This window comes from Trachemys scripta, chromosome 5 (assembly GCF_013100865.1).
Source record: "Trachemys scripta elegans isolate TJP31775 chromosome 5, CAS_Tse_1.0, whole genome shotgun sequence".
Classification (NCBI taxonomy): Eukaryota; Metazoa; Chordata; order Testudines; family Emydidae; genus Trachemys; species Trachemys scripta.
This window is the reverse complement of record NC_048302.1, coordinates 96,952,027-96,966,169: the sequence shown is the minus strand read 5'-3', so window position 1 is coordinate 96,966,169 and position 14,143 is coordinate 96,952,027. Positions and strand designations below refer to the sequence as shown.

Here is a 14,143-nt window from a genome sequence, read left to right as displayed (position 1 = left end):
CTGGTCTTTGATCATATTCTGAAAAGTTGATTAATCACATTCCTAACTGTGAGAGATTCAGCTTTCTTTTCTTCAGAAGCTCCTAGTACTTTAGAATTTTCTGTTTTAAATTACTGCTAAAAAATTTGTTCCAAATATACAAACATTATACCTCTTTCTGCATATGTTTTTCAGATGTGCTTATAATGCACCATTTGTAATTGCTCAGTTATAAATGTCTTTGAAATTTGGTGCAAGGAGCTACATAAATAACCAAATCCCCAGAAAACTGTAATTTATAATTGGGGCTTTTGTTTTTGGGGGTTTATTAATTGCATTTTTCAGGGTTTATTTTTAGCAATTGTTGCCTTTTATGTAGATGTCAAAAAAATCAGGGCTTTTGGGGGGCTTTCTCTTAGTATATATTGTAATGAGTAATGTATGTTACATTGTATAGTATAATATATATATACTGTAATAAGTAATCTCTTTGTGATGTTCTCTAGAGCACTTTAACATAGTACTCTCTCACACAGCATTACTTTAAAGTGCACTAGAGAACCTTTGGTGCACTCCAATGGGGTCTGCATGGACCAATTAATGAGTAACACATAAGTGTGCTTTAGAAGTCATGCTCCCATAATCCATATTACTGCTCCATTTAGACAAGCCCTTAGATACAAGTAACTATTTCCAGTGTTTTGCAGGTTTTTACTGGATACACACATTTCTTTTTCTTTAATTGGGGTTGTTTTATCAGTGTTGATCAGTTAAAACTTAAAATCAGAATGCATTATAATTAAATTATAATGATTATAATGCATTCTATTAAATGGTTAGCATTTGTAAAATATATAAGTCAAGACAGGTTGTTTCAGTGGGGAATATTAATTTACAATGAATTGCAATACAGTGGACTTAGTCACAAGAACACAGTTTGGGTTTTTTTAGTCAAAAACAGCCTTAGACTGCTTATATTTTTAGTTATCATGGAATTATTTTCATAGGTCCAAACCTTGTGCTATAGTAAATCATAGTTATGCTGGGGTTCTCTATTCTAGTGAGTAGATATATTTGTTGTTTGGAGATGCAAAGAAGAATTTTGCAAGAAGTATTAATTTATACAGCTTTAGTGGGTTTGATCTCCCCCATCCCCCGCCCCCCCCAAAAAAGGTTAAATAGTACTTGTCAGTCTCAAAAGTAGATCCAAGGACTGGGTTGAGGTCAGACTGTTGTCCTTTTGGTAGCCTTCTGTATTATAGGAAAGCAGATTTCAGTGCCTACTCTTAGTCTTGATCTAGAAGGATGCAGAGGTTGGTGGTGTTGTAGAGGCACTTATGTGTGGCATCAAAAGTAATCCATTCAGCCAGTTAAGGAGTTGTGTTTACATGTGTGTATATATATATAGAGAGAATCTTATCTGGTCCTTTTTATTCAGGAATATAGTGGCCTAATATCAAATGTTTTAGCTTATGCTCAAATAAATTTGTTAGTCTCTAAGGTGCCACAAGTACTCCTCGTTCTTTTAGACAGCAGTGTGACACTGATATTCTGTCTGTACACAAGTATAGAGCATTGCATGCCAACATTTAAAACATTGTAACATTTCTTTCAGTTTAGCAATTTTCTAATAATTAAATGAGTGTAAGATTGTCAAAGTAGCAAGCACTGCTTTGTATTAAAAAAAAGCAGTTCAGGTGAAGTATTGCAACTGAGAATGATGAAAACTAAGATAGGCACTGTTCCTTCTTACTGATGGTTTTAATCAAAGGGATTTTAATTTGCTTTTCAAATAGAAGCAAACCTTTGCTAAAGCCAAGTTGAAAATATTAATTATGGTATTTTGCATTTGTCTAAAAACATAAGTTGTTAAAATCTGATGGAAAACTTTTTTATAAATCTATAGTTCTGTTTACTTCCTTAACTCAGTGGTTCTCAAACTTCTTTTTTCGCGGACCACTTGAAAATTGCTGAGGGTCTCAGCGGACCACTTAGGGATCTTTCCAAATGTTTGTACCACTAGCTAACTATTGTAAAGCACTTTGGATAAAAGCGCTACATAAAAAAACTTAATATTTAACTTTTTTCCCTACAAATAAAAGCACACAACTCACATTTTAATATCAGTAGTCTTTCTAATGCAATGGATGTGCCCTCTCTCCCCTGCTGCAGAAGCCCCCATGCTGGGGCCAGGAGGGAAGGGGGTCTCTCCCCCACCACAGAGCTGAGGCTGGGAAGGGGGGCCGTCTCTCCCCAGCAGCCGCAGCCCTGGTGCTGGGGAAAGTTGCCTTTTTCTCTGGCTGCCGCAGCCCTGCACATCCCAAATTCCCCACACCTCCCTTTTCTCACCCCACTGTACCCTCCCACCTATCCCCTTGAAGGCCATCACCTCACCTTACCTGTGCTTCTTCCCCAGGGACCAGGCACCTAATTAGTGGAGCCACACCTGTGCGGCTCCACTAATTAGGTGGGTGGCCCTTCATTCTCTTGTTGCAGCCGCCCAGGTTTGCACCTTAGAAGTAGCTATCCGCAGACCACCTGAATGGAGCTCGCGGAGCACTGGTGGTCTGCAGACAACAGTTTGAGAACCTTTGCCTTAACTCATTTTGCTGCCTCTATGCTGACCTGAATTTATCACTTTTGGCAAAGGAAAAATATGTATGCAATATGTTCCCTTTTCCAGCATAAAATGGAGTAAGACCTAATAGTTGTGAAATTGATTCTTTTATTTTACAGAAATCTAGTATTTTTTTAGATATTTTTGCAGCATGATAACAAATGTTGGGTTCAAAAGCCCCAAGAGAGCTGAGAAACAAAAACAAAAAATAAAGTAGGAATATCACAAACAAGTGAATTACATAAATTGAGTGCAAAACTTCAAAAGGAATAAAGGAATTGGGTGTACAAAACTTCATACTAAGGGGAAAATTGTGCTTGGCTCCTGCACAGAGGCACAAGTCAGAGAAGTGGGTGCAATGTGCCTCCTTTCCTTATGTTCCCATGTTGCAGCTGGGCACAATTGAGATCTTGCATTCACCTGAGTACTAGCCTGTCAAAAAAGGAGTGAGGTAGAAGCCATGGCCTTGCCTCTCTCCTTTGTATCAGCTAGCAAATCCACAGAGGGAGTGCACACTACACAATCTTTAAAGGATGGTGCAGCAGTTAGACAACTCATCTCCTGGGATCTTTGTGTTTATGTGTGACACAATACTTCAATGAGGAGCCACTGGGAAAATATACCACCACCCCAACCAATAGTGGGCTTTGTTAAATCTAGGCAGCTCTAAATTCACAAGAGATGCTTATGCTTTTGTGGTCAATAACCAAATCAATTCAGTGAACCTGGCTAACCTACAGGGGCAATCTTTGAGAGAGCTTGGTTAGTACACTTGAAAGTGAGATGGTTCTCTGGAGGCAGGCAGGAATATGAGATCTGTCATGGCTGACTGCCATCTTCATCCAATCCATGCATCATAAGGAAAAGCAATATTTCTTACTGAAGGAGCCACAGTCTCCATCTCTTCTTGTTTATGCTGGGAATTATACACGATGACCATCTCTCCAGAAGAAATTATGCTTTCATGTCTGACCTCAGTCGTCTTTTTACTGGACCTAATTGTACAGTTCTCTTAATGTATATTTCCTAACTTTTTAGAATACTTGATACTGTTCTGTAGACTTTTTAGCACATGTGATGAACCTGGGACTCATTTCATCATGCTGCAATGAAATGAAGTTGAGTTTGATCAGTGCATTTGCACATAGAACCAGTACAGAAGAAAACTCATTGGTGTGTTCAAAAGTAGCAATCTAAGATTGAACCAAGAACAGTGTGAAGAACTAACATCCCACTCATAATAGGGGTCTACATAACAACTGCCCCCTTGGCAGATCTTAAGAGCATGTCTACACTACAGATGTTTAGACTGACACAGCTATGGCATTGCAGCTGTGCCGCTGTAGTGTAGACACTTACTACAGTGATGGAAGGGGTTTTTCTGTCACTGTAGTTAATCCACCCCCTCAAGAGGCGGGTAGTGAAATTGTCAAAAAAATTCTTCTATCAACGTATACCAGGGCTTAGGTCAGCTTACCTACATCTTTTGAAGATGTGACTTTTTCATACGCCTGAGCAATGTAGCTAGTTCAGCCTACATTTTAGGTGTAGATCAGGTCTTAGTGTTTTTATACCTGTGCAGTGCTTAGATGCTATCGTAATAAACACTGTATAAATTAGGACTGTCAAGCAATTAAAAAAATTAATCACGATTAATCACACGATTAAAAAGATTAATCACATGATTAAAAAAATTAATTGTGATTAATCACACGATTAATCGTGCTGTTAAACAATAATAGAATACTATTTAAATATTTTGGATGTTTTCTACATTTTCATATATATTGATTTCAATTACAACACAGAATACAAAGTTATACAGTGCTCAGTTTATATTTATTTTTATTACAAATATTTGCACTGTAAAAAAAAATAGTATTTTTCAATTCCCCTATTGCAAGTACTGTAGTGCGATCTCTTTATCATGAAAGTTGGATTTATAAAACAATGTAAAACTTTAGAGCCCACAAGTCCAGTCAGTCCTACTTCTTGTTCAGCCAATTGCTCAGAAAAACAAGTTTGTTTACATTTGCAGAAGATAAGGCTGCCCACTTCTTGTTTACAATGTCACTTGAAAGTGAGAACAGGCATTCTCATGGCACTGTGGTAGCCAGCATCACATGATATTTATGTGCAAAATGCGCTAAAGATTCATATGTCACTTCATGCTTCAACAGCCTTCTAGAGGACATGAGTCCATGTTGATGACGGGTTCTGCTCGATGATAATCCAAAGCAGTGCAGACCGACACAAGTTTTCATCATCTGAGTCAGATGCCACCAGCAGAAGGTTGATTTTCTTTTTTGGTGGTTCGGGTTCTGTAGTTTCCACATCGGAGTGTTGCTCTTTTAATACTTCTGAAAGCAGGCTCCACACCTCGACCCTCTCAGATTTTGGAAGGCATTTCAGCTTTTTAATCTTTGGGTCGAGTGCCGTAGCTATCTTTAGAAATTTCACATTGGTACCTTCTTTGTGTTTTGTCAAATCTGCATGAAAATGTTTTTTAAATGAACAACATGTGCTGAGTCATCATCTAAAATTGCTATAATATGAAATACATGGAAGATTATGGGTAAAACACAGCAGGAGACATACAGTTCTCCCCCCAAGGAGTTCAGTCACAAATTTAATCAACGCATTATTTTTTAACGAGTGTCATCAGCATGGAAGCGTGACCTCTGGATTGGTGGCCAAAGCATGAAGCAGCATACGTATGTTTAAATTCCTTGCAGTGCCGGCTACAAAAGTGCCATGCGAACGCCTGTTCTCACTTTCAGATGACACTGTAAATAATAAGCAGGCAACATTATGTCCTGTAAATATAAAGAAACTTGTTTGTCTTTGTGATTGGCTGAACAAGAAGTAGGACTGAGTGGACTTCTAGACTCTGAAGTTTTACATTGTTTTGTTTTTGTAGTTTTACATTGTTTTTGTTTAGCAGTTATGTAACAAAAAAAAATCTTCATTTGTAAATTTCACTTCAGTACTTATATGAGGTGAACTGAAAAATACTATTTCTTTTGTTTAGCATTGTTAGAGTGCAAATATTAGTAATCAAAATAATAATATAAAGTGAGCACTGTACAGTTTGTATTCTGTGTTGTAACTGAAATAAATATATTTGAAAATGCAGCAAAACATCCAAAAATATTTAATAAATCTTAATTGGTATTTTATTGCTTAACAGTGCAATTAAAACTGCGATTAATCTCAATTAATTTTTTGAGTTAATCATGAGTTAACTGTGATTAATCGACAGCCCTAGTATAAATGTCATTGTATAGACCTCTGCCTCCTTCCCGCTTTGCCATTTCAGCCTCTATGGTACTGTACTGAGGTACAGAGCGGAAAAGTGAATTTTACAAGATCACAGAATAGGTCATTTGCAGAGTTGGGAACAGAATCTACTTTGAAGAGTCCAACTTTTGCTGCAATGTCTTTGACACCCCCAGATTAGATATTTTGCTGTAATTATTGTGATTCTTGATACATATGGCCAGGGTTAAATTGAGTGACAAATTTGATAGGAAGCATTTTCCTCTGGGTATATTGGCAGTGACATTGGGAAATTTATTGTGTCTTCCTTTGGAGCATTGAGCAGGAATCGCCCATTAGAATAAGGTGAACCTCATTCCTTCCCTTCTTCTATCTTTCTAAGTATATTTCAAAATATGTGAGTGTTCTGTACATTGATTCATCTAATTTTACACTTTTTCTATTTGTGTGATCATTCTGACGATGTTTATTGTAAGCCAGACAGCAATATTTTTCAGACAAAATGTTCCATTATAATTTTTATTCTTTTAAACTTCTTGCCATTTGCTTAGCACTTTAACGTGTTTAATTTTATTTTTGCCAGTTTCTGGCAGACATGGAAAATAATGCCCTCTTTAAGGATGACATTGAATGTCAAAAACTCATTATGGAAGCAATGAAATACCATCTGTTGCCTGAGAGACGACCCATGTTACAAAGTCCTCGCACAAAGCCTAGAAAGTCTACAGTAGGAGTGTTGTTTGCAGTTGGAGGAATGGATGCAACAAAAGGTATTGGTTTACATAATTTTAGTTGATGATAATGTATATTGAAAATCAGTTGAGTAGAGTTTTGTAAAGATATATTTATTAGATATGTATGTAGGATATAAATTAAAACATTCAAAGGCTATACATTATAATGTACAAAATTCACATATATCTACTGATGTTTTTTACTTCAGTAATAGACATATATAGCAATAAAAATATTACATGTGTGCAGGAAGCTGAGTTATGGTTGTTGTAAACCAGTAATGGGATCGCCTCACTTCTGTTCATTTAGATGTTCAGTCAAATGAATGGAAAATCACCTCTGTTCACTTGAGTGTTAATTAACATGGTTAAAAACTTAAGGAAATTATACATAAAAATGTTAATATTAATGAAGACTTGAATACAAACAAAAATAAGTGAAAGCTGCTACAGAATATTTAACTCATACCCTTATTGACTATTAAGACATTCTATCAAGGTGTCTCAGAATGGTACTTTTATGAGCTTTCTTGCTGTGTGGTGATAACTAGAAACATTTTAGTGAGTTATGAATGCCACGAGAATTAGAACACATTTTCATTCATTCTTAGTTTGTGTATTAATTTTAACATTCTATTAATACAGATTATACAAATTATGTTAGTTGTATATAGACTGTGAATGTGTATGTGTGTGTATATGTATGAACCTGCATTTTTTCACAGAACTTCAGATTTTGTGCTAAATATGATATGAGGTTAATCTTAATACCTAAATATAGTTCTGTCAGGTTCATTTTATGTCACTTTCTGAAAATTTAATGCTCTTTATAGGCTTAATCCAGCAAGGATGTTGAGCATTCTGGCTCTTGCCCTTCAAAATATTTAATTTTTAAACATGTAATTAATCTGGGATTAATTACATGCTTAAAAAATAAATAATATAATTAAAATTAAAATTAAAAAAATAAATAAAGAATACTACTTGCATTTTTAAGTTAAGCATAGGCTTAAGTGAATTTCAGGATCAAATCCAGAGGGCTCAGCAGGCTGGAGGATCAAGCCTTCTGCCAGTAATTTAAATAGAACACTTACTGCAAATAACTGTTCTCTTTGACTATAACGTGTATATATTTCTGTTAAGGAGCTACGAGCATTGAAAAATATGAACTGCGTACCAACATGTGGACTCCTGTAGCAAATATGAATGGGAGAAGGTTACAGTTTGGAGTTGCAGTATTAGATGATAAGTTGTATGTTGTTGGTGGTAGAGATGGACTGAAGACATTGAATACCGTGGAGTGCTACAACCCCAAAACAAAAACTTGGAGTGTAATGCCACCTATGTCCACACATCGGCATGGCCTTGGTATGTATAACTTCATAATTTTTAAAATGCTAAACCTATGATTGGTTAAGAGCAGTTAAAATCTCTCTTTAAAGCTCATTTGGTTTTATCTTGATACTAGCCTAAATCTAAACTCTGAAATCAGCTAAAATTAAAGTGACAAATTATTTTGATTGATTTGCTGTGAACGTATTTAATATTGGCAGCCAAAAGAGGATGTGATTTGTATTTATTTTAAAGGTGCACCTTTTTTGGTAGGGGTAATGGAAAAGTGATGCCCTTTGTTTTTCCAGGAAGCAGTTGTTTCTCTCTGTTTTTTAGGGGTAGCTGTATTGGAAGGTCCTATGTATGCTGTAGGAGGGCATGATGGTTGGAGCTACCTGAATACAGTAGAAAGATGGGATCCACAAGCTCGTCAATGGAACTTTGTAGCCAGTATGTCAACTCCAAGGAGCACTGTTGGTGTAGCAGTATTAAATGGAAAGTAAGCAAAGGCATTTTCTTGAGAAATAATTTGGCCCAATTTTTGTTTACATTAATTTTTTAAATGTAGCTTTAGAAATATTTTAAAATGAATGTATTGCTCATGAAAGATGTTAGTTGATAGTACTGGGAACAGAAGTCCTCTTCTTATGGAAAAAGTACAGCATTGACTATGCAAGCTTCCCCATAACACCGCAATGTGGTTCAGTGCTGTAAAGAAGGAGCCATCTCTAAGGGCAAGCAAGCAATTCTATCTCCTTATTAATGAAGTCCCTGACACCTTTGCTGAGGGCACCAGTTGGAGTTCTAGTTTCTGTTAGTGTTGAACCTATGTATTGATGAAAATTAACCTTTTGTAACTCTGCAAATGGCAAAATAATCAAATTTGCCAAAACCAAACTTTAATACATACAGGTAATAGTTTCTTCTTCTTTGGCTTTTGTAGTTTAGAACTACATCTTCAAAGCCATGACCTAATTAAAGCAAAATACTTCAAGTCACACAATTATTTTTTTGAAAAACAAGACATGTTCGAGTTCTCACGTTTTTAGAAGAATGAAAGCACAAAGTTTACTAAACCAACAAAGACTTGCACTAGTCCTTATTTTTAGAAGTAGAAAAAGGCTTCTAAAATATATTAAGTGTTTTTATTTCTGCCACTTGTCCATGTCTGTAGTAAAGAATCCACATAACATCTATAGCTGTGCAGTACAGTTTTAGCCTATATTATAGATGATGTTGATATGGGTGTAGAATAATCCATTTTAAAGACTATTAACTCCCCTGACACTGAGGGCCGGTGCAAGGATATTTTGCACCCTAGGCGGAACTTCCACCTTGCGCCCCCCCCATCCCCCCCGAGCATCGCTTATTATAAACTTTCAAAAATGAATACTGCATAATGTGGCATTGTTCATTAGAATGAATACAGAGAGGGAGGATTTGGCCCATGAAACAATAACTGTATTAAGATGCGGCCTGTAAAAAAGTTTGAGAAACCTGGACTTAAATTTCTTTGGTGACATGATGTAATATTTAGTATTGCCAACCTCAAACATTCAGAACTCATGAGTTGGGCCCCCACAAAATCACTCGATATCTGACCTATCAGTCCTCATCCTCAAAGGAAACCTGCAAAACACTTTTCAAAAGATGAGCCTGGGAGCTTGAATTCAAAACGTTGCTAGACATTAAAAATCATGATCTTCATAAAGATACTGGATTTATGGTTAATTACAACAACTTGCAACCCACTAATGTCCCCTTTTGTCCTGGGATTACAAGGGAGTTAATAAAAACAACAAAGAGTCTGGTGGCACCTTAAAGACTAAGGCCTGGTCTACACTACGGGTTTAGGTCGACTTTAGCAGCGTTAAACCGAATTAAGCCTGGACACGTCCACACAACGAGGCCCTTTCTTTCGACTTAAAGGGCCCTTTAAACCGGTTTCTTTACACCACCTCCGACGAGGGGATTAGCGATAAAACCGGCCTTTGCGGGTCGGAATTGGGGTAGTGTGGACGGAATTCGATGTTATTGGCCTCCGGGAGCTATCCCACAGTGCTTCATTGTGACCGCTCTGGACAGCGCTCTCAACTCAGATGCACTGACCAGGTAGACAGGAAAAGACCCGCGAAGGTTTGAATTTCATTTCCTGTTTGCCCAGCGTGGAGAGCACAGGTGACCACGCAGAGCTCATCAGCACAGGTAACCGTCATGGAGTCCTCCCAGGATCGCAAAAGAGCTCCAGCATGGACCGAACGGGAGGTACGAGATCTGCTCGCCATATGGGGAGATGAAGCAGTGATAGCTGAACTCCGTAGCAGTAAAAGAAATGGAAAAGTATTAGAAAAGATCTCCAAGGCCATGAAGGACCGAGGCCATAACAGGGACACACAGCAGTGCCGCGTGAAAATTAAGGAGCTAAGGCAAGCCTACCACAAAGCCAGAGAAGCAAACGGAAGGTCCGGGGCAGAGCCGCAAACTTGCCGCTACTACGCGGAGCTGCATGCGATCCTAGGGGGTGCAGCCACCACTACCCCAACCGTGTGCTATGACTCTCTCACTGGAGAAACACACAGGGAAGACGGTTCGGGGAACGAGGAAGATGACGATGGAGGTACTGTAGGTAGCTCACAGCAGCAAGGAAGCGGAGAAACCGGTTTCCCCAACAGCCAGGATATGTTTGTGACACTGGACCTGGAACCAGTAACCCCCGAACTCACCCAAGACCCTCAGGGCACACAGGAGACCTCTGGTGAGTGTAACTTTGTAAATATTTGTAAACATTACAAAAAAAAGCAAGCAAGTCTGTTAACGTGTATGGGGATGGAGCGGAAATCCTCCAGGGACATCTCCAGAAAGCTCTCCTGGTTGAAATGGGGTGATTTTATTAAGGGGGACATTCAGAGGCGCCCGTTCCTGCTATTCGGACCAGAAATGTTCCCCGCTGTTAACCACGCGGTGGGGGGGAGGGGTGAAGTGATCATCCCAGAGAATCGTGTGTGTGTGTGTGGGGGGGGTGGTTTACTTGTGTTTGTGCCGCATGTTAACCGGGAAACCGCAGCCCCCTCCTTTTACATTGAAACCCCATTTTAAATGGACAACCCAATTCATCCTTGAGATGGGAAATGCGCTGCTGTTTGCAACCTTTCCCGCATGTTAAGAAGGTTAAATAAGCCAAAACACTGTGGCCTACGATGGCTGCCTGCAAGCCGAAATATGCGACCTTGTAATGAAAGAGTGTACCCATTGTTCCCTAAAATGTGTCTTTTTTAACCACCTCTCCCTTCTCCTCCACCAGCTGCAAATGTTTCTCCTTCGCAGAGGCTCGTGAACATTAGAAAGAGAAAACGTAAGACGAGGGACGAGATGTTCACGGAGCTGCAGATGTCCTCCCACGCTGATAGAGCACAGCAGAATGCGTGGAGGCAGTCAATGTCGGAGATGAGAAAAGTCCAACATGAACGAGAGGAGAGGTGGCGGGCTGAAGACGATAGGTGGCGTCAGCTTGCAGACAGACGGCAAGAGGCAATGCTCCGTCTGCTGGAGCATCAAAGTGATATGCTCGAGCGTATGGTTGAGTTGCAGGAAAGGCAGCAGGAGCAGAGACCGCCGCTACAGCCCCTGTGTAACCAACAGCCCTCCTCCCCAAGTTCCATAGCCTCGTCACCCAGACGCCCAAGAACACGGTGGGGGGGCCTCCGTCCACCCAGTCACTCCACCCCAGATGATCGCCCAAGCATCAGAAGGCTGGGCTTCAATAAGAGTTAAAGTTTTAAAATGCAGTGTGTCCTTTTCCATCCCTCCTCCCCCACCCATCCCTGCTACCTTGGCAATTATCCCCCTACCTCTGTAAGGAACTAATAAAGAATGCATGAATGTGAAAAAACAATGACTTTATTGCCTCTGCAAGCGGGAGGGGAGGGGAGGGTGGGGTGGGGTGGTTGGTTTACAGGGAAGTAGAGTGAACCGGGTCGGGGGGGGGGTTGGAGGGTTCATCAAGGAGAAACAAACAGAAGTTTCACACAGTAGCCTGGCCAGTCACAAAACTCGTTTTCAAAGCTTCTCTGATGCGCACCGCGCCCTGCTGTGCTCCTCTAACCGCCCTGGTGTCTGGCTGCGCGTAATCAGCGGCCAGGCGAGTTGCCTCAACCTCCCACCCCGCCATAAATGTCTCCCCCTTACTCTCACAGATATTGTGGAGCGCACAGCAAGCAGCAATAACAATGGGGATATTCTTTTCGCTGAGGTCTGAGCGAGTCAGTAAGCTGCGCCAGCGCGCTTTTAAACGTCCAAATGCACATTCCACCACCATTCGGCACTTGCTCAGCCTGTAGTTGAACAGGTCCTGACTCCTGTCCAGGCTGCCTGTGTATGGCTTCATGAGCCATGGCATTAAGGGGTAGGCTGGGTCCCCAAGGATCACGATAGGCATTTCAACATCCCCAATGGTCACTTTCTGGTCCGGGAAGAAAGTCCCTTCCTCCAGCTTTCGAAACAGAGCAGAGTTCCTGAAGACGCGAGCATCATGTACCTTTCCCGGCCATCCCACGTTGATGTTGGTGAAACGTCCCTTGTGATCCACCAGGGCTTGCAGCAGCATTGAAAAGTACCCCTTGCGGTTTATGTAGTCGGTGGCTTGGTGCTCCGGTGACAAGATAGGGATATGGGTTCCGTCTATGGCCCCGCCACAGTTTGGGAATCCCATTTCAGCAAAACCATCCACTATTGACTGCACGTTGCCCAGAGTCACTACCCTTGCTATCACCAGGTCTTTCATTGCCCTGGCAAATTGGATCACAGCAGCCCCCACAGTAGATTTGCCCACTCCAAATTGATTCCCGACTGACCGGTAGCTGTCTGGCGTTGCAAGCTTCCACAGGGCTATTGCCACTCGCTTCTCAACTGTGAGGGCTGCTCTCATCTTGGTATCCTGGCGTTTCAGGGCAGGGGAAAGCAAGTCACAAAGTTCCATGAAAGTGCCCTTACGCATGCGAAAGTTTCGCAGCCACTGGGAATCGTCCCATACCTGCAGCACGATGCGGTCCCACCAGTCTGTGCTTGTTTCCCGGGCCCAGAATCGGCGTTCCACGGTATCAACCTGCCCCAGTAACACCATGATTTCCACATTGCTGGGGCCTGTGCCTTGTGAGAGGTCTATGGCCATGTCAATTTCCTCATCACTCTCGTCGCCGCGCTGCAATCGCCTCCTCGCCTGGTCCGGGTTTCGCCTTGGCATGTTCTGGCTCTGCATGTACTCCAGGACAATGCGCGTGGTGTTCATAGTGCTCATAATTGCCGCGGTGATCTGAGCGGGCTCCATGATCCCAGTGCTAGCTATGGCGCCTGGTCAGAAAAAAGGCGCGAAAGTAGTATCTGATGGACCAGGAGAAGGAGGGCGGGAGGGAGGGAGGGCCGAGTGACGACATGGCGTACAGGTACAGGAACAGGGAGAAACACAAACAACTGTCACACAGAATGGTCCCCCCAAAGATTAAACTGGAAACCCTGGGCTTAGCAGGCCGTTGATTTCACGGAGGAAGGGGAAGCAAATGAACACAGAACAAATCTATTTTTTACATCTTAAGGTGGCAGCCGACGCTGCAGCATGAGTGACAGCCATACCAGTATGACGATGACGGGTACCAATCATAATATGCCATCATCTGCCAAAAGGCAAGGGGCTGCTGCTGTGTAGCAATGCAGCCCCACGTCTGCCAGCCCCACGTCCGCCAGCACCCAGCATCGCCCTCGGCCTCTTCTGGGTGCTTAGCAGACAATATTGGGCAATTGGCAGAAAATAGTATATTATGACTGGTAACCGTCATCATCGAAACAGTAGCATGTCTGCCCAGGTGGCCATGATTGACAGCCATACCAGTACGACGACGACGGGTACCAGTCATAATATACCATCGCCTGCAAGGGGCTGGTGCAATGCAGCACTACGGCTGCCAGCCCCACGGCTATCACTCATGCTACACCGTCTACCGCCAAAAGGCAGTTAGCAGCTGCTGCTGTGTAGCAATGCAGTCCCACGTCTGCCGGCACCCAGAGGACATATGGTGACGGTGAGCTCAGCTGAGCTGAGCGGGCTCCATGCTTGCCGTGGTATGTTGTCTGCACAGGTAACCCAGGTAAAAAGGCGCGAATCTATTGTCTGCCGTTGCTGTGACGAGGGGGGAGGGGCCTGACGACATGT

At 41.5% G+C, this 14,143-nt stretch overlaps 1 protein-coding gene across 4 annotated transcripts in view; it reads left to right on the top strand.

Moving 5' to 3' along the window:
- The window catches only part of KLHL5 (kelch like family member 5), a 108,557-nt gene that overhangs the window by 70,995 nt on the left and 23,419 nt on the right, over positions 1 to 14,143 (top strand). For all 4 annotated transcript variants that reach the window (XM_034771128.1, XM_034771129.1, XM_034771130.1 and 1 more), the window contains 3 exons: positions 6,459 to 6,645; positions 7,753 to 7,977; positions 8,278 to 8,440. In XM_034771128.1, coding sequence (XP_034627019.1) covers positions 6,459 to 6,645; positions 7,753 to 7,977; positions 8,278 to 8,440 — 575 coding nt within the window. The remainder of the gene's footprint in view (positions 1 to 6,458; positions 6,646 to 7,752; positions 7,978 to 8,277; positions 8,441 to 14,143) is intronic.